The sequence below is a fragment of the Phascolarctos cinereus genome, unplaced genomic scaffold (genome assembly GCF_003287225.1).
Source record: "Phascolarctos cinereus isolate Bilbo 61053 unplaced genomic scaffold, phaCin_HiC Scaffold_4;HRSCAF=312, whole genome shotgun sequence".
In the NCBI taxonomy this organism is placed as follows: Eukaryota; Metazoa; Chordata; class Mammalia; order Diprotodontia; family Phascolarctidae; genus Phascolarctos; species Phascolarctos cinereus.
In genome coordinates, this window is record NW_027555847.1 from 350,810,732 (window position 1) to 350,832,506 (window position 21,775).

The window sequence follows — 21,775 nt, forward strand, 5'->3', positions numbered from 1 at the left end:
AATAAACACAGTTGTTTTTGCTAATTGTATTTTTGTTTCTCTAAAGAAATTGTTACAAAGGATTGTGAAAGTGGGGAGAGATATTCCAAAATGAAAGTTGTACAAAAACAAAATATAGAAACGGTTTTTTAAAGAATTAGACACTTATTAAGTTTCTGCCATGAAAAGGGCAATGTATGAAATGCTAGAAATCCGAAGATGAAATGACAGCCCTTTGCCCTTAAGGTGTTCCATTCTACTAGGGAGATGTGACATGTACCCGGATAGGGAATGGTGATTCAAAGGAGATCTAAACAGAAAACTCCAGAAAATTTTGGAGAGAGTTGTGGGTTATTGGCATCTGAGTCTTGAAGGGAGAGAAAGATTCTGAAAGTTAAGAGATGAAGTAGAAAGGAATGAGTTCTAGCCTTCAGGGAGGGGAGGAATTGGGGTTTGCCAGTACAAAAAGCCTGGAGATGATAACTCAGTCTTCAGTCAAGTAGGAGACAGGGTTACCTACTAGAGAGAAGAATGTGAGGGTGGTATTAGGGACTTACAGGGAGAAGATTTGGAAGAGCTACTATAGGGTGTGTGACAATGGATATATAGTTTTATTCACACAGAAATTTAGCATCTGTAGCTGCTGGAATGAATGTCAAATACACTGCCAACCTCATAGGGTTGTTGTGAGGAAATAAATTTATAAATTTATGAATTGTGAATGGAAGCTGTTATTTGCTCTCTCCTGTAAACTCACAGAGGGCAGAGCCAATGCCATTTTTAATATTTTTATCCCTAACATTGGCATGGTGCATTGCCTGTATTGTAGATGTTTAACAATAAATGTTTGTTGGGTTTAGTTGAACTTATTCACATGCCTGCTAATAGGAAGTAAATATGGAAGGATTCATATTGCTTGATAGTTTTCTTTTAGAAGGGAACCCTTAAAATGCTTTTCTCCTTTTCTTTAGCTGGATGAGAAAGAGAGTCGGCGTTTATTTCAACAAATCCTTTCTGGTGTGGATTATTGTCACAGGCACATGGTTGTCCATAGAGACTTGAAACCTGAAAATGTATTGCTTGATGCACACATGAATGCAAAGATAGCTGATTTTGGTAAGAATGTTTTAAAATTTAAATGTCAATTCTGTTCCTTTTTTTTTTTTGCTATCTTAGATTACTTTTACTCATACAAAGTATTGCACTAGTCATCCAAAACCATATGTAATGTGTCTTCTCACTTGTCAACCAATTAAGACAGCAGAGAGGAGTCAGAGGAGTTTTCTCTCATACTGTTCAGTTTTATAACCTTTAAAAACTTAGGTTGAGTATTATGACAGTAGATTGTATGACAGTTTTTGCTAGGAATTTCTATGAAATTATATTTGCAAAAAATGCAAAGGTTATAAGATAAATATATTTCATTAATATTCAGTTCCTATTTTTTCTTTTTATTCTGTTTGAGGAATCTTTTAAACAATGTACTCTGTTATGCCTTGTTCAGTTATTTGTCCCATAATAACCTTTGAAATAAGTAATTTTCCTACTTAATTGTAGGAATTTTCTTATTCTTGATACAGATAGTAGAGGAAATAACCCAGTTTGTTTTGACTTTTCTTGTTCAATACTTGATTAGAAATGTTCTGCTTAATAAACTTAACTATTTTTAGTGCATGATTAGAAATGTTCTGCTTAATAAACTTATTTTTAGTGCAATAATTTATTTTAACTTTTTTTGCAGTAAACATTTATACAGGGTGTCCCAAAAGTCTTAGTGCAATTTTAAGCTATTAAAACTATTTAAGCTTAAAACTGCGCCAAGATTTTTGGGACTCCCAGTAGGCATTAATTTAGATAATTTGGCATATTAAGAATATTTAAAAATATTTTTTCTGCAGTTATTTTCTGAGGATACTAACGTGGCTTTATTTAAAAGTTTTTAAAAAGTGAATCCTAAACAGATGGAACAATGAATGGTGTATTTTGTAATATCATGTTCTACCATGATATTTCTGCTGGATATTTTCTTTTAATATCTTTCATCTCTACAGAAAAAAAGTTTAATTTTTTAAATAAATCACATAAATGAGGTACAGTGCTCATATTTAGAATAATATTTGTACACTGATGTTTTCTTCAGGTAACTTACATATATTCCAGTGTACTATATTCCCACTTAAAAGAATTTGTAGCATTATACAACAGACATACAATGCCCAGTGTATATTATTGTTAACGTGTAATTCAATCTTCTCAGTTCCATCTGTAGCATCACTGGAATTCATCTCTTCCTCGATTCCCATTGTTATTACTCTTATACAAGCTCCCATTACCATTTGTCTGGACTGTTACAGTAGCCTCCTAATTAATTAGCCTTTCTGTTTCCACTTCCCTCCTGCCACCCCACAGTCTATCCTTTATCTTGTGAGCAAAATAATTTTCTTATAGATAGATTTGGTCATAGCATTCCCACTCATTTTCTTTATGGCCTCCCAAGTAAGTTCAGATTCCTTTGCCTGGCATTCAAGACTTTCCTTATCCTGTTACCACCCTACCTTTCCAGTTTTAGCTCATATTTATTGTCCTCCATATTTCAGCTAAATTGAGGAAAAAACCCCTTTAACCTGGAAATTGAGGGAGTTATGGATTATTTGGCATCTGAGCCTTGAAGTAAGAAAGATTCTGAAAGTTAAGAGATGAGGAAGTAAAAATGTGTTCTAGGCATTAGGGGAGGGGAGGAATTGGGGTTTTATCAGTACAAAAAGCATGGAGATGATAATTCAGTCTTCTTAACGCTCACTGCTCTCATGCCTGTGCTCAGATGTTTACTATGTCTGCTTTCTTTGCTTGTTAGATTCTTACTCATGCTTTAAAGCCCCACTCAATGCCATCGCTTCTATGAAGTTCTTCTGATTTCCTACTATTAGTAACAATCTTTCTTTTCAGTTCCTACATAGCCTTTTATTTTGTGATTTTTTTATACTTAACTGTGTCCTATTATGTGTACCATAGCTATCTGTCATGGTGTCTTACCTGTCTCCTAGATTATAAACTTCTTCAAGATAGGGACTGTGTCCCCTCAGTTGTTCCTTTCCTTCTCACAGTGGTCTGTGCACAATAGGCACTTAAAAGTGTTGTATTTATAAAACAGGAAACAGTATTAGTGAAGGGGTGTGTGTGTGTTATCTATTGATACTGTGGAAATGGGAAGAACAGAGAGTGTATATTAATGAACAGATCTTCGAGTATTAAGTGATATTTTTTAATGGTCACCATTGGTAGAAGAGAAACGAAGCAACCTTTTTTTCTTTTTGTGTCTTAACTCTTTGAGAACATAGAAGAAAGCTAATATGGTAAGGTTGAATGGGACTAAATGATGTAAAACTTTGAAACACATGAAAAGACATTATTTAAAATAACTTAGACCATATAAAATTATGGAGTTTTTTTTTTTTTAGGCAACTGGGGTTAAGTGACTTGCCCAGGGTCACACAGCTAGTAAGTATCAAGTGTTTGGTCTGAGACCAGATTTGAACTCAGGTCCTCCTGACTTTAGGGCTGGTGCTCTATCCACTGTGCCACCTAGCTGCCCTGACCATATAAAATTATGAAAAATTACAGAAATATGAAGAGGGAGGGTCATAGGCATAGCAGGGTACAGGTCAAAATATCATTTTTGAGAATTATATTTATTGCAAAGAATACCTTATTACCAATAATTGAATGTATGGAAGAAAGCATTCAAATCCAAGAGAATTCTCAAGCATTTTCTTTAGTTTTGAACTGGAAAACTTTAAAAATCAAGTGAGGGTGGACCAGCCTCAACAAGAGCCATTAAGAAAGAAAGCACAGGGTATATTTGGGGTAGAATAAAATGGAGAGGAATGACATGAGATAAGGTGGGGAAGACAGTGGAATAAGTTTGTAAAGGAACCTTGAATGTCGAGTGGAGAAGTTCAAACTTTATTTGGTAAACAATAGGGAGCTATTGAAAAATTTTTATCAGGAGTGTGACATGACCAGGTGTTGTCCAAAGTGAATTGAGCTGACTGTTCAGGTTTGGCTGGGCCAGATAATACAAAGATTTCAGTTCTTGGTGCCATATTTTCATATGGGCATCAAGTTGGAATGTACCCAGATGAGCATGGTTGTGGGACTATATGTCCTACCTTACAATGATTGGTTCATGGAACTGGGTTTGGTTGAACCTAGATAAGAGAAGACCTAAGGGAAATATGACTGTCTTCAAGTATGAGAAGGAGCTGTCGTGGTGAAGAGCCCTTAGATTTGTTCTGCTTAGCCCTAGAGTGCACTCCTCCTAGAAGCAATAGGGGAAAATTGAAGTTCAGTGTAAGTTTAAAATTTCCTAATTATTAGCTATCCTGAAGTGGAAAGCATATGCTTGGGAAGTAGCATGTTCCCTTCATATAAGGTTTTCAAGTAGAAGCTGGATAATCACTTGTTAGGCATGTTATTTATGTTCCCGATATTGTTTAGGTTAGATGCCCTCTGAGGTGCCCTTCAGATCTGAGTCTGATAACCCACCAATGATTTCCTTGATTAATACCTATAATTTGGACCACTGTTCTGTTGTGTAACTGAAAATTACTTTATTTCCTTGTGCCTCAGTTAATTAAAAAAAGGCCCCCAAAACATTTAATATATGCAGAGCATAGTACTCATAGCAGGAGGTAGATATAAAATTTAGATCAGGAAAAATCCTTGTCCTCGTGGAGTTTATAGTTAATGGAATAAAACACCATTATAGATACTATGATAAAATACAGATTGTGAGGATTGCATAGTAGTTAGGCCTCATGTAGAAGTTTGAAACAAGCTTTAAAGAAAACAGGATTATAGAAGGCTGAGGTGAAGATGCAGTATGTTCTGGGCATGAGGGGACAGCCTGTGAAAAGTCAAGGAAGTCAGAAATTAGATATCATGTCTGATAGACTTCAGAGGACAGGAAGGGGGAGTAATGCATGAGAATACTGGAAAGGTAGGTTGGAGTCAAGTTGTGAAGGAACTTAAATGTCAAAACAGATCCTAGAGGAGCCACTGGAGCTTATTGAATAGGGAACCGTTGCGGTCAGATCTGTGGCTTAGTATTATCACTTTGGCAGCTGTGTAGCAGGTGAATTAGAGTGGAGAGAGACTTGAAGCAAGTATACCAGAATAAAGGTGCTGAGTTGAATTAGGATGGTGTTCTTGTTGGGGAGAGAAGGGTACAAGTTTAAGATACTTTGGAGGTAGAATTGCAAGACTTGGTAACTGATTGGCTGCGTGAGGTAAAGAGTATAGTGACTAACATCGTGGACCTCTGTGACCTGAAGGATAGTGGTGCCCACAACAGAAACAGGAAAGTTAAGAAGAGAGGTGGATTTGTGGGGGAAAATGATTCCTTCTATTTTGGACATGTTGAATTTGAGAAGCCTACAGTACATCTAGTTGTACTTGTCACTTGGTAAAACGGGACTTGATATATAGATCTGGATCATAGATGGTATAGGTGGTAATAATAATAATAATGCATGGGAGCTGATGACATCATTGAGAGAATTATACAGTTTCTTTTGAGATCTAGAACAGGGTTAATAGATACATTTGAATTTCCGTTCTTACATTTCAGCTTTTCTAGATTTCTGTTCTGGTTTTTTCTTGATAAACTTTTTACGTATACAGTGTATCCTATTAACCAAAATAACCAATAGCTTACATGTCTACTATTTAAATACTAGCTGTACATTCAAAGTAAAACTATCATGTTGCATGTTGAAATGATTAAATGTTTAAATGTTTGGGGATGGTAGCGATGATAACTGATTTTGTTGAAGCAGAGTACAGGATGAAGCTTTAGTCATTAAATGCAAACCCTCAGTTGTTAAAAACAATTTGGTGCCACTGGGAAATCCTTGAGTAGCTGCTTTTGTGCACTTTCAGGTCTTTCAAATATGATGTCAGATGGCGAATTTTTAAGAACAAGCTGTGGCTCTCCCAACTATGCTGCACCAGAAGTAATTTCAGGAAGGTAGTGTTTCCTTTTTGTTGTTTTTGTTACAGCCCCTATCCTTTAGACTTGTGTTAGTCTACAAATGTCATGTTCCCAGGGAAAGAGAAGATAGTAGTTAGAATTTTCACTTTTCTTCAAGTCTGTTAAATTGAAATGTTTTTAGTTATGTTGTATGTAACAGTATATAATAATATGTATCTTATGTACAATATGGTTTTATAGAACATTTGATAAGTTTAATAATCCCATTTATGGTAACAAGCATTTTTTAGGTTCAAGCTCAAATTCAGCTCATGCAAATATAGTGTGTACTTTAGTTTTCATTATTTTTCCCTCATGAAAGAAACCTAATGTTCTTAAAACACATGAAGGGATGGTACATGTTTAAAAGTGCATTAAGGCATAAGAGTGTAATAGTGCAGACCTACGTAATGCTTTAGAAAAGTTTTCCTTATTCATAATATGAATCTAATAAAAATGAAGTTCAGGTTCAAAGTATTTTAATGAGCATATTAATTAAGCTTTATGAAAATAGTACTTGACAGAGAAATTGCTGTAAGTGTTGATTAAAAACTTGTGACAGTTAAAGTTTCATTTAACTTTGGATGAATCACTTCACCTCTGTGGACCTCAGTTTGCTTATCTGTAAAAAGACGGAGTTAGACTATATTATTTCTGAGGTCCTTTCCAGCTCTAATTCCTATGAGCATCTGAAACTGTACCTGCTACTTTAAGTCCACAGTTACCACAACATTAAAAACACAGTCCGCATTAAATATTGTTCAGGATTCTTGCTTTGTTAGCACTTAGCAGATAGAATTGTTTTAATAGATTAGAAGGCAGGAAAATATGAAATTAAATATGGAGTGAAACTGTTTTCACTAGTTTTTTCACATTAATTTTTAGTAACCTATCCAAAATATATTTTTATTTTTTTAAACAACCTCTTGTGTTCTAGCTCTTCAAAATTGTTGTGGCATTATTTTGATTACTTCAGAAATCATTGAGGAAGAGTAGTTTAGCATGAACAGTATTTATATCCCCACCTAGCTTGTCCAGAGAAATGGTGTTTGTGTGATTGCCCTTCTTTGAATAAAGCAGGTGGATCTAATTTTAAACCTACCAAGCTTCATCACCTCCTGTTTATAGCAACATTATGTGCAAAATCCCTGACTCCTTTCCCCTGGCTTTCATTTGTGTTGTCTGTTGTCTGTCGCAGTTTGTTATATCGTAACCATGTTTTGGAAAGGCAGTGGTGGCTAGGACCTAGACATGGTGGATTAGCATTAAAATAATTGGCTTTCTCGTATTAAAAATGGCATATACCTATGCTATGGAATGTTACTGGAATCTTTTTCTCTGTCCTTGGACTGGTTGTTTCTGCCAAGCCTGGAATGAATAGCAGTTATGACTGGCAACACTTAAAAACCTTTTAACTTTTATGAAAGAACATTCTGATAAGTGGAGTAATTAAAATTTATCAATTTAAACAGAGAGAAACCATTCCACAACATTAATGCATTGCTCTTGGGGGAAAAAGACATGAAACAGAAAGTGGTAAAAATGACTGGTTTTAATAATTTAATAATAATAATGAATTTAGCATATGTTTATTAAACCTGCTATGTGCTAATATGGTAATATTCATAACAAGATATATTATGTTAATCTTAGTCTATGAATAGTTAGTTCAAATGGTTAGAATATCATATTGGTGATGCCAAATTCTTAGAGTCATCCCCTTCTGTATGCTAGTTAGATTTTCTTTATTTCTTTAGCACAGACAACACCATTAATCTTGTAATCTGTAAGACTGAATGATAATAGAACCTACCTCCCAGGGTGGTTGTGAAGGTAAAATGAGATGATATTTGTAAAGCATTTTACAAACCGTAAAGCACTATATAAGTGCTTATCATTATTATTAGTTTTGGTCAGCTTGACCTGGAACTCTATGTCGTTGGTCACAAAGCAACTTAAGTGAGAGTGTGGCTGTAAAAAGTTCAGGAGTATCATCGTGAATAAAAAAAAATTAAGGCACATTCTCTACTTATGATATATCTCTAATGACATTTTTGTTGTTGAAGGACGCACTTTGGTGCTCTCAGTTCACTAATTTAAAGTGAAAACAGTGCTGTTAATAATTTGTCTCAGGTTTAAGAGAACTGTCAGAATGAGATTATCTGAAGAGAACCAGATTATTTGAACAGTCTGTAATTTTGATATTCTTGGTTTTAAAGATTGAGACTGCTGATAATAATTATGTTCATCTATTTGGTGTAACTACAAAGACCATTTTGTGACTTACATAATTTTTTTCCATACAGTGCAAACTTAAAATTACAATTAATTCTCTTTTAGATAATAGTTAAACATCCAAATTCTGTATTATTTAATGGCATGTTTTTTCCAGGTTGTATGCAGGTCCAGAGGTAGATATTTGGAGCAGTGGTGTTATTCTCTATGCTTTATTATGTGGCACCCTGCCATTTGATGACGATCATGTGCCAACCCTTTTTAAGAAGATATGTGATGGGATCTTTTATACCCCTCAGTACTTGAATCCTTCTGTGATTAGCCTTCTGAAACATATGCTGCAGGTGGATCCCATGAAGAGAGCCACAATCAAAGACATCAGGTAAAAAAGCAGCATTGTGTCTTCTTAACAGGTTTAGAAGTTCTTCATACAAACTAATTTTGAATTCATTATTTATATTTCACTGTTGTTGAGTGCTCTCATTTTCTTTTTTTAAGAGATAAAATAATTTTTATTACCCAAATTCTTAATTGGAATAGAATAGAGTATCTTGAGTTGATAGATGCTACTATAATGTCCAAATAGACAAGAAGTTTAATAAAAGACTTTATCCACTTAAGTATTCAGAGAATTAGGAAATTGGTGGGGGTTTCATACTACCACCTGGTACACGAAGGGGTATTTTAAAAAAGCCCCTCATCCCAGGTATGAAACAGCCAGGCTTCCTTCCTCAGCCTGTGGTAAAGGAGAATCTTTGGGCCTTATTTAGGCAGGCAGTTGGTGATGGGGTCATGACAGGGACTGCCACAGGTACGCAGTTTATAGAGGGACATATATTTTCATTGTCCTTCAGCACTTCACTCCTCTGTCAGCTTCCAGATCTCTCCAAAGTGAGGTGTTTTCTTGCTTCAAGCTCTCCTATTCCTCATGAAGTTTATCAGCTTTTTGGTCTGCTTCTCCTGACATCTCTGAGCAGCAACTCCTCTTTTTTTCTTCTGGAAATCATTCTCAGGGCTTTGCAGCTGTTCCCAGTTCATGTAAGTAGAGACACATTTCTGTAGGATGCTGTCAGTAACTGGGAGCCCTTTTGATGCGCTAGGAACTTCGCTGTCACATACCATCTTCCAATAGGGCAGCGCTACACATCTTCTGGGAGCCATTATTATTTTTAAAATAAGAATCCTGACTAATCTCTTCCCTTTTACCTCTAAAATTCTTTTGTTTTTTGCAAACTGATGGGCATTTGAAAGAGAATCTCTAGGTTTTTATCTTCAACCAAGCATTGCAATAAAAATGTAATGGAAGTTAAAATGATTTAGAAACTGGGGATATATTCAGTTCTATGGTCTGAGATACAGAATACCCAATATGTAATATTAGATACAGCTTTATACAAGACTTTGGTAAGAAGTGTTAACTAAATAATAGACCATTTCTTTTGGTGCTTTGGTGGATCCTTGATGTTTGGGGGGTGGTTTCATGATTTCTGCTGATGCAGATCTCAACTCCCATACACCTTCTCCTGTGTAATTCTTGCCAATGTTTTCCCAGAGAACCTCTACATAGAATCTATTCCGTGGGCTGGAAGCTTTCTTCTTCTTTGGCTAATATTGTATTTGAGCTGCCCATCTCTTCCTTCATTATCTTTATACGACTGATCCACCTCTTTGTCTAGTGGGTATAAGTAGGCATCAAGATGTTTCTAACAACTTTCATGCCAGGAGTGGTATTTCTTAAGTTTTTTTTTTCCTTGAGAACTTTTTCAAATATTTGAATTTATACATTGTGTTATGTCTCTGTTTTCTGGGGAATTAATACTTTTTGAGACTAGATAAAAGACTGTTGGATTCTGAACTACTTAATACTATATACTGTATCCTACTGGAACTCAGGACATTAGAGTACTACTCTTCAGTAACTGACATGCTTCTATCATTTATGTTCAGACAGTAGTTAAAAAAAAGAAATTGAGAGATCTAGTCTGTTATAAGAGCCTCCTCAAATTTGGATATATCATACTGAAAGTAAGGCTTAAACAGGATTGGAGTTTAAGTTTTTAAAATGTATATAATATATTGAAACCAGTATTTATTTTATAATCAGGGATTCTGGCTCATGAGTTTTTTCAAAGAAAACCCAGCAAATATATGATCATTTCTGTGGCTAAGAAGGTGAGGATGGTGCTTCTCAGTTTGGGGAGGCTGTGGATACCCAGCCTTAGGAGTATATATGGGAGGTGTTCATAGCCATAGAGGAAAGAGTGGCCAAGAGTAGAAGATAGTCAGAGATAAGTTACTGGGAGTACAAGAGTAAAGGTTGAAAGTCAGGGATAGGCCTAGCTTCTAAGTGAACAATGATATTCAAAAAGGCAGAGGAAAAAAATGAATAAAACTTTTAAAAAGCCAAAATGCATTGAAAAGATATTATATCAAGGGCAGCTAGGTGGCACAGTGGATAGAGCTCTGACCTTGAAGTCAGGAGGACCTGAGTTCAAATCTGGCCTCAGACACTTGATACTTACTAGCTGTGTGACTGTGGGCAAGTCACTTAACCTTGATTGCCTCACCCCCCTCCCCCAAAAAAAGGCAAAAAGAAAGAAAGAAAAAGAAATTATAGTATGAGATAAAATCAACCAGAAATCCTAAATGAAAAATAATTTTGTAAGTTCTCTGAGGGGTTTGGAACAAGTAAGAATAGTAAGAAATTCCAGAATGGTTCAAAAATGATCCTAAAGAAGGTATTAAAATAGAAATCTGGTCAGTAATCAGAGCTCTCAAAGCAGAAGTAATGAAGGCAATCAACAGTGTAGACAACTTAGAAAATATATGATGGAGAATCTAAAGTCTTTGAAAAGAGAATGACAGATTTGGAACTCAAAAATACAGGAATGAAAAAACTTGGCAGAAAAAAGCAAAATACAGTAACTTTGAAAGAACGTTTGAATTCTGTATCAGCAAAGCAGTGACTCATCTTGAGTAAAGAGTATGCTATGCTAATTTAAGGATCATGGGTCTCTCACAACAGAAGATACATTTTTAAAATAATACATTAAATTAAGAAAACTATCCAGAACTTTTGAATACAATGTATTAATCAGATTCATAAATCCTTGCCAGAGAAAACCCCAAGCTTAAAATTCTGAGGCACATTAATAGTTGAATTTAAAAATTGCTATACTAGATAACATGTTACAAGCAGTGAGGAAAAAAGGGGAAAGGAAGAAAAAGAAAGGAAATAAGCATTTATAAAGTGCCTGCTATGTACTAGGCACTGTGGTAAGAGCTTTTTACAAATATGTAAAAGCCATCTGCTATTAAGGACTTTAAATTTGTGTAACTCAAGGTTACTTTATGGTTATGAGAAATTGGAGAAAAAGAATGAAAGAGAATGTTCCTCCCCTCCCTCTTCCCCTTCAAAAGAGTGACTCAAATTGCAAAAATAGTATAACCTGCAAATGAATGTAATCACCAATGAAAAATAATGGGCTTTCAGGCAAAAAAGAAGCATTTAAGGAATTACTCTAAAGCAGAACAAAAGGAAGCAGAACATTTATATTGCAAACCTTTCGAATAAGAGAAACATAAGAAAATAGTAAAAATTATCTGGAAGATACCTAAGTAAGTAATGAAACAATTGTCATGTTTATAGATTATTGTTTAAAGAAAGAAATAGGATTGACAGGTGAAAAAAAGAAAGAGGACAGATTTAAGAAGGGAAGGATTTAAGGGGACCCTAAAGAATCAGAAGGAAGGAAGGAAGAAGTACTTTATTAATGTTCTGTGGACTAAATCCAATGCTTTTCAATAAGGCATACACAGTGCAGTAGAAAGATTGTTAGAATTGAAGTCATAAGGCCTAAGAAAAATAACATAATCATATTTAAAAAAAAAACAACCAAAACTATACCCTTCCCCAAACCACATAATTATACCAAGAGAGTCAGGAAAAATCCTGTGGTAAAGTACAACACTTTTATGCTAAAATGCTCTGACATATAGACATAACAGGACTATTTTTAATATGATCTGTAAAAGTATGTGTAAAACCAGAAGCTAATGTCATTTTCAAAGGAAAAATACTAGAAGATTTTTTGTGGGAGTAAAGCAAAGATGTTATCTCTCACCACTGTTATTTTACTAGAAATGCTAGTAATAGTAATACAAGAGGAGGAAATTAAATCAAATTTATAGCAGAGAGGAGATAAAATCATCTTTGCAGATTACAATAAATTACTTATAAAACCCCAGAAAATCATCGAAGAAATTGAGACACTACTTCAGTTAAGTAGCAGCTTACAAAACCAAAAATAACAGCAGCGTTTCTATGTAACAAAAATATTACAATAACAAAGATCAGGAAGAAATAATACAGAAATCTCATTCATCACAATTACAAGATGTATAAATTATCTGGGGAGGCAATCTTCCAAGGGACACTTAAGATTTTCATAAGTACTATTCTGTAATGTTCTTTACAGAAATAAAATAATTGGATGTTTATTGTTCATGTTTGGGCCAATCCAGTACAATTAATTTTTTTCATTCAGTTTCATTTTATTTTCTGTTCCACATTCTTTTTCTCCCTCCTCCACCCAACAAGAAGGCAAAAAAAGCCATGTAAATACACACACACGCACACACACACATATACACATATATATGTATGGTCATACAAAACAAATTCCCCCATTATAGAAATGTCCAGAAGGAAAAAGAAATAAAAGAAGATATGCTTCAGTCTGCCCTCTGTGTATGTCAGTTCCATAACTACTCCAGTGTAATTAAAATTATGATACAAGCTAAGTGAATATACCTATAAAGTGCTTTGCCAGTCAGATTTCCAAGAGGTTACCTTGTAGAGAGTTAGATGAAGTAATAAAATTCATTTGGAGAAACAAAAGGTCTAGAATCTCAAAAGAAACAATAAGAGTAGTGGAGAATTCTTAACCAAACAAGGGATAGAGGAGATCACAAAACTAAAATAGCACATTCTAATTTCATGAGATCAAATAACTTCTCCAGAAACAAAATTAATGCAGCTGGGATAAGAAGGAAAATTGTAAATTGGTTAAAAAATATTTGCATCAAATATTTCTGATAAAGTTCTGATATTAAAGCTATGTAGGGAACTAGCTCAAATAAATGTGAAAAGAACTATTCTGTGTTTGTTAAGTAGTCAAAGATGGGAGCAAATGGTTCTCAAAAGAGAAACTGAAAAATCTTAACCAAATGAAAGATTGCTCTAAATTGTTATTGATGAGAAATTAAAATTAAAACAACTCCAAATTTCATCTTATATCCAGGAAATTGGCAAAGATGACAAAGGAAAGAAATGTCCATTTATAAGGGGAAATGGTAACTGTACTCTCGATGGAGCTATGAACTGGTCCAGCCATTCTGATAAGCAGTCTGGAATTATGTTTTGTTTTGTTTTGTTCTAAAACTAAAAAAGGCTTTGATTCAGAAATCCTATTGGTGGGCCATAATCTCAAAGAAGACAGAAAGGCCCCACCTATACCAAAATAATCATTATAACACTTTTGTGGTACCAAAAAACTAGAAACACTGTGGTGCCTGTCAATTGTGGAATGGCTAAATTGTGGAATATCAATGTAATGGAGTAATATTGTCCCATAAGAAGCAGTCACTTTGAAGAATTCAGCAAAACATAAGGAAACTTAGATGCAGATTCAGAGTGAAATAAGCAAAATCAAGAAAACAGTATACACAATGTCTACAAAAATGTAAACAGAGCAATAAGACAAAACTGAACACTGTATAATTATAATGACCATGCTGAGCTCCGGAGAAAAGATGAGAAAATGCAGATCCTTTCTTTCATTAGATAAGAGGGGGACTATAGGTATGGAGTGTTGCATGTGCTGTTCTTTGGGATTTGTGTGTCAGTTGGTTTTGCTGAATTTAAAAATATGTATTTTTTTCCAATTACATATAAAAACAATTTTTAACCTTCATTTTTTTCTAATTTTGATTTTCACATTCTCTCCCAAGCTCCCTCCCCCTCATTAAGAAAACATGCAGTTTGATAAAGGTAATACATGTGCAGTCATAAAAAACATTTCAAAAAAAAATTTCCATGTTAGTCGTATTGTGAAAGAAAACACTGACAAAAAAACTCAAAAAAAATAAGGAAACTAAAAAGACAGTATGCTTTGATCTCTACTCAGATTCCATCAGTCTTTCTCTGAAGCTGGACAGCATTTTTTATCATAGGTCCTTCAGAATTGTCTTGAATCTTTGTATTGCTGAGAATAACTAAGTCATTCACAGTTGCTCTTACTGTATGCAATGTTCTCCTAGTTTTGCTCACTTCACTTTGCATCAGGTCATGTAAGCCTTTCCAGGTTTTTTGAAAGCTTCCTGTTCACCATTTCTTATGGCACAGTAGTATTCTGTTGCAATCATATGCCACAACTTGTTCAGCCATTCCCCAATTGATGGGCATTCTCTCAATTTCTAGTTCTTTAGCAGTGCAAAAAGAGCTGCTGTAAATATTTTTGTACTACATAGCTCCTTTTCTTTCTTTTTTCTTTTTATAAAATCTCTTTGGGATATACAGCTAATAGTAGTATTGCTGGATCAGAGGGTATGCACAGTTTCATAACTGTTTGGACATAGTTCCAAATTGCTCTTCAGAATGGTTGGATCAGTTCACAACTCCACCAGATGAGTCAGTGTCCCAATTTTCCCGCATCCCCTCCAACATTTATCATTTTCTTTTTCTGTCATGTTAGCTGATCTCATAGTCGTACCTCAGAGTTGTTTTAATTTGCATTTCTTTAATCAGTAGTGATTTTGAGCATTTTATTCCACATGATTATAGATAGCTTTGATTTCTCTATCTGAAAACTGCCTGTTAATTTCCTTTCACCATTTATCAATTGAGGGATGACTCATAGTCTTATAAATTTAACTTAGTTCTCTATATATTTGAGAGATGAGACCTTTATCAGACTTGCTGTAAAAAATTTTCCCCAGTTTTCTGCTTTCTTCTAATCTTGGCTATATTGGCTTGTTTGTGCAAAACCTTTTTAATGTAATCAAAATTATTCATTTTATATTCCGTTATGCTCTTTATATCTTGTTTAATCATCAATTCTTCATTTCTCCATAGAGCTGACAGGTAAACTATTCCATGCTTCCCTAATTTGCTTAAAGTATCACCCTTTATGTCTAAATCATATACCCATTTTGACCTTATCTTAGCATATGGCTTGGGGTGTTGATCTATACCTAGTTTTTGACAAACTGCTTTCTAGTTTTCCCAGAAATTTTCATCAAATAGTGAGTTTTTGTCCCAAAAGTTTGAATCTTTGCATTTATCAAACATAACATTACTATAGTTGTTTCTTACTGTGTATTATGTATCTAATCTATTCCATTACTATAGTTGTTTCCTACTATGTATTGTGTATCTAATCTATTCCACTAATCCACCACTCTGTTTCTTAGCCAGTATCAGATTACTGCTTTTTAATGATTGTAATGATGACTACGACTTTGTAATACAGTTTGAAATCTAGAATGGCTAGGCTACGTTCCTTCACATTTTTTTTTGTTCATTGCTTTGATGTTCTTGACTTTTTGTTCTTCTAGATAAGTTTAATTATTTTTTCTAGCTCTATAAAATAATTTTTTTTTTTAGTAAGACATGTGGGGTTAAGTGACTTTCCCAGGGTCACACAGCTAGTAAGGGTTATGTGTCTGAGGCCGGATTTGAACTCAGGTCCTCCTGAATCCAGGGCCTATGCTTTATCCACTGTGGCACCTAGCTGCCCCTAAAATAATTTTTTGATGGTTTGATTAGTATGACACTGAATAAGTAAATTAATTTAGGTAGAATTGTCATTTTTGTTATATTGGTTCAGCCTACCCATGAGCAATTACTATTTTTCCAGTTGTTTAGATTTGACTTTATGTGAAAAGTGTTTTGTAATTGTGTTCATGTAGTTCCTGGGTTTATCTTGGGAGGTAGGTTCCCAAATGATTTATATTGTCTCCAGTTATTTTAACTAGGATTTCTCTGCCTCTTGCTACTAGACTTTGTTGGTTATGTATAGAAATGTTGGTGATTTATGTGGGTTTATTTTATATCCTGCAACTTTGCTAAAGTTGTTAAGTATTTCAATTAGTGTTTTAGTCGATTTTTTAGAATTCTCTAAGTAAACCATCATATCATGATCTTATTAGGAAGGTTTCAAGTTTATCCCCATTATAGATAATACTTGCTGTTGGTTTTAGATAAATACTACTTATTATTTTAAGGAAAGCTCTATTGATTCCTATGTTTTCTAGAGTTTTTAATAGGAATGAGTGTTGTATTTTGTCAAAAGCTTTTTCTGCATCTATGATTTTTGTTGGTTTTGTTATTGACACGATCAGTTTGTTTTTTAAATATTGGCCCAGCCCTGCATTCTTGATGTAAATCCCACCTGGTCGTGGTGTATGATCCTTGTGCTATATTTATTGCTGTAATCTCCTTACTTGTATTTTATTGAAAATTTTTGCATCAATATTCATTAGAGAAGTTCTGTATTTGTCTTTGGTTTTGCTTTTCCTGGTTTAGATATCAGCACCATTTCTGTGTCATAAAGGGAATTTGGTAGGACTCCTTTGTATATTTTTTCAAAGAGTTTATATAGTATTGGAATTAATTGTTCTTTAAATGTATGGTAGAATTCACTGGTGAATCAATCTGGTCCTGGGGATTTTTTTCTCAAGAGCTCATTGATGACTTGTTCAATTTCTTTTTCTAATAGGGTTATTTAAATATACTACTTCCTCTTCTGTTAATGTGGGCAAGATTGTGCTGAATTTTAGAAGATACTGTTTAATCTTTATTACTAAGGAGGGCTCTTTGGATAGCAGAAAGGAGTAGAGATTTATATGGCATAGGATGTAATGTGAAAAACAAAAGGCATCAATACAACTTTTAAAAAGTAAGATATGGGCCGATGATAGATAACAACCCGCCAGCATTAATGTAGCAGGGATTCCTGTATTGAGTGCAAAGTTCTAAGGTTTCTTCCAGCTTTCTGTTCCAGTTACCATATGTTATTTCTTACTGCCTGTTTACCTTCCCTGGCTCAACCATTTTACTGGTAAACCTTTTACTTCTATCTTTTTGTAAGGAATTTCTTGTCCTAGTATATCTTTTCCTCTCACTCTTTATCATACCTACAAGCCATATTGAAAGTAGTGCTAGATTATTAATAGTGTGATTACAGAGTACCATGTCTAGAATGGGCCTCAAGACCATGGGATAGACCAAAATTCGAATTAAAGCCAGTGCATACCTTGACTTTTATTAGAAAACCTGCATCTACCATAGTAACTGCCTGGTTGGAGAATCATAAAATATAAGTTGTAAGGGTCATTAGCAATCATCTGCCCAACCTGTCTACCTGCCTTAAGCATGAACCTCTCTGCAACATTCCTGACAGGTAGTTATCTGCTCAACACCTGCAAATACTGGAAACTCCTTGCCTTCTTGAGGCCAAGCAAAATAAGCCTTAGGATAATAAGATCATAGACTTGAGGGTTGATAGGGACCTCAGAAGCATCTTGTCTAACTCTTTCATTTTACAAATGAGAGAATTCAGGCTCTGAGAGATAAAAATAACTTTAAAATGTTACACTGGAAGTAAATGGCAGAGCTAGGATTAAAACTCAGGTCCAGTCATTCTAAGTCTATCATTGTGTTAGATTGTGAGCTCCTTGAGGGCAGAGACTGTCTTTTGCTTCTTTTTGTTTGCCTAGTGCTCAGCACAGTGCATGGAACATAGTAGACATTTAATGTATTTGAAAGCTATAGTCATGTTCCACAGAAGACATGTTTGAGTACCAATTCCTTTATTTTATTAGCTGTCTAATCTCTTATCTTGTCTGTGTACCAGCTTCTTTTCTTCGGCCTGGAAATGTGCTCAGGTCTCCTTTATCCTAAAAACCAAAAACAAAAAGACCTTCTTTTAACGATACCATCTTTTCAAGCTATTATCTTATATCTCTCTTTACTTTTATAGTGAAATTTCTAGAAAAAGTTGTCTGTACTTATTGCCTTCACTCTCCTCCAAACTTCACTTTTTCTGATGAGGGCATTCTAGGGCATCGTCATCCTTTCAATTATTTAACTTACATTTATTAAGCATTTTCTTTGTGTCAGGTCTGTGCTAAGCACTGGGGATACAAACATAAAAGATAAAGCAATTTATGCTTTCAAGAAGTTTTAATTCCAGTGGGACCATACAAGTATGTATCAGTTTATATGTGTGTAGGTTTATATAGAATAAATATAAAGAATAGGCATAAAATTGTTAAATCAAAGTACAGAGAAAAGGCATTCGAAGTTGCAGTATCAGGAAAGGTTTCATGTCTAACATGGTGTTTCAGCTGTGTCTTGAAGGAAGAGAGGTATTCTAAGAGGTACAGGTAAAGAGCCAGTACATTTCAGGCACGTGGGTCTTTTCAGTACAAAAGCATGAAGATAAGCAATGGAGTGCTATATGTGAGGAATTAGAGAAAAGGCCAGTTTGACTGAATTGCTGTGTATGAGAAGATGAGGGTAACATACAGTGAGTCTGAAAGAGTAGATTGGGGCCAAGTTCCGAAGGGCTTTAAAAGCATTTATATTTTGTCCTAAAGGCAATAGGGAGCTACTGAAATTTCTTAGAAGGAGAGTGACGTCTGCATTTAAGGAAAATAATTTTGACAGTTATATGGAGGATACAGACTGAAGTGAGGAAAGGGTGGAAGCAAGGAGACCATTTAGGGTATTGTAGGGTATTGTAATTGCTGAAAATTATGGAAGTCCTGAACTAAGGTAGTGGTCATATAAGCAGGAAGAACAGGTCAGATGCAAGAGATGTTAGAGAGGTAGGAAATGGCAAGATTTGTCAACTGATTGGTGTGTGGAGTAAGGCACAGGGAGCCCACTCAGGTTCACACATTTTGGAGTGATTCTTGACTCTCCTCTCTCACTGAAAGTCTCATATCCAGTCAGATGCCAGGTTTTGTAAATTCTGTCTCCACTGCATGCCTTTTATTCATTTCCTTCTCTTCACTCACACAGGCACCACCCTAGTTCTTCTTCCCCTCTCACCTGAACTATAACTTTGTCCTAATTGGGGCTTTCAGTCCTCTTATGCTCTTTACAGATAAAACTGAGGCCATTTCCTCTTTTCCCTTTTGAGCATTTTGACTGAATTTTTTAAGGTGAATGTAATCAAACAGAACACCCTGACGGAAACTATTGTTATTGTTACCATTTTTATTGATGAGGATAATAATAACTATCATTTTATATAGTGATAGGCACATTATAAATAATTATCTCATTTTATCTTTATAACCCTGGGAAGTAGGTGCTGTTATTATCCCTATTTTACAGATGAAGAAACTGAGAGAGACAGCAGTTAAGTGCAGCTTATACTCCCACATCTATTGTAGAGAGTGAAGAAGTAGAGAAATTCTAATAAAGAATTTAACAAGGCCTTCAAACCAAGTCAGTATAATGTATATATCTTGATGCTTGGCGACTTCATTGTTAAGTGGGCACAAAATTAATCATAACCTTCTGTTAAATAGTATCTTTGATATAACTTCTGCTTTTTTTACCCTTTTGATTCTCAAGTTATTCCATTCATGAGTTTCATATTTCCAGGCCTCTGTAGTAGCTATGAGTTAATATTTGGCTCATTGCACTGAGATCTGAAGTTGATCTTGTTTATTTTATTACCTATATTCTGCTCATTGCTATATAAACATGGAATCCTATGAGCACAATTTTCCCCCCTCTTCCTATGTATTTTCTTCAAATCACTGAACCACCTCTATTGTTTTTCTCTTTTCTAGTTTCCATACTTTCTATTTTCTGTTATCACATTTAGCAGCTCTTTGTGGTCATTTTTCTCTTTCCCCCCTCCATTTCCAGTCTAAAGTCTCCTAATCAGATGAGGAAGACTTCAGGTTAAATTAAATTGTTCCTTACCCTTACTGTTGTGGTCTGGGAGATTTAGACCCCATAAGGACCAGCGTATAGAATGGGGTCATCTGGAATTAATTCACAGATTCAAACATTCTTTAAGTCAAGGTGGCAAAGATTTATTGTTACGCTATACAGTGGGCAGAGGTCCATAAGGAATTCTGCCATGGTGGGCAGAGCTGCTTAGGAAACTTGCAGCCTACCAGGAATGATGCTAAAGCTTGTCTAGGAAAAGTAGTGAATTATGTGTCAAGTATGCTAATTAGGTGATAACATACAACTACTGGAAACCATGGGGAGGGGGGTTTCCCAAGGGGGTGTGTTTTTGGTCTGTTATGTCTGAAACAAAATAGCTTCGAGAGTTGATGTCTATAGCTTGACCTCTGGGTTGCATATGGTAACTGAGCATCAGTACTTGATAGTTCTGCTAGTACAAGATAGTCCTGTTCATACAAGGGAAATTCTACAGAGGTCAGCTTGTTCTTGTAACAGGGAGAGATAGTTTGCCTCACTGGGCCCATTCATGAGTAATTGCCCGAGATAGGGTCCTTGTTCTGGAGGGAAACTGTCAGGGATAGTGTTTCTGAGGCCAGGGAGAAATTTGGGGTCCAGGCACAGGTACCCAAGCACCTCATCATTACTATATCCATTCTGTCCTTGGGCAAGAGTTCATCATTCTTGTTTCTAGAGTATGGTCTAGAAAGTGAATTATCGTTGTCTCACACTGTCTTCTTAGCCAGTGTTCTCTTCCAGTATTTTCCTTTGTTATATGAAATCTTCATTTAAATTGGAAATAATGGGTAAAACAGTAACTGTGTCTTAATGTCCTAAAGTTGCCTGCCAAAAGCTTCATATTCCTTAGAGATCTTTTCCAAGTTCTTTCATGTAATATTGATTCCCACAAGAATCTCTAGAAGCATAGCAGTCAGCAGGTTTGAAAAATTCCGTTGTATCACTTTTCACAATTCTAGATTTGTACATTACAATGAAATGTAAATACCAGCTTTAAAACATACAGTTTACAAAATTATCTAAATTACAAATGGTTGACACTCTTTTCCCCTTCTCTGCATCCACCTCCTTCCTCCAAAATATTGGAGGGTTATGAAACAACTTGGATCTTTTTGAGAATTTGTGACTATAGAAATAGTGAAAGAGAAGAAATTATATGATACATAAAAAAAATCTTAAGCGATGTAACTTTGGGGCAGACTTCCAGATAGATCTGATCTTTCTTATTCCAACATGGTTTGACTTTCTTCACTTTACTTTGTTGCTTCTTTGTAAACTTTAAAGTGTTGTACAGATGAGTTATTGTTAGTATTTAAATACTTAAAAGGTATATAAACTTAATGCAGGCACTCCTACCAATTCAGATCATGGTTTCTTTATGACTTAGATGATGAATTATTGAATTGCCGTGACCAAAATAATTCTTCCCTCGAAAACTGTCCTTCTGGTGTTGAATCTCTCTGAAGTAGGTACTTAAATGACAGTTCCTCATGGGGCCTATCCTCAAAGCTTTTCCA

General features: G+C 35.0%; 1 protein-coding gene across 1 annotated transcript in view; it reads left to right on the top strand.

The window, feature by feature from the left end:
- PRKAA1 (protein kinase AMP-activated catalytic subunit alpha 1) overlaps positions 1 to 21,775 on the top strand; it is a 63,180-nt gene that overhangs the window by 26,821 nt on the left and 14,584 nt on the right. Inside the window, exons 4-6 of the mRNA XM_020996266.2 lie at positions 951 to 1,095; positions 5,920 to 6,007; positions 8,403 to 8,627. Of these exons, the coding sequence (XP_020851925.1) occupies positions 951 to 1,095; positions 5,920 to 6,007; positions 8,403 to 8,627 (458 nt within the window). The remainder of the gene's footprint in view (positions 1 to 950; positions 1,096 to 5,919; positions 6,008 to 8,402; positions 8,628 to 21,775) is intronic.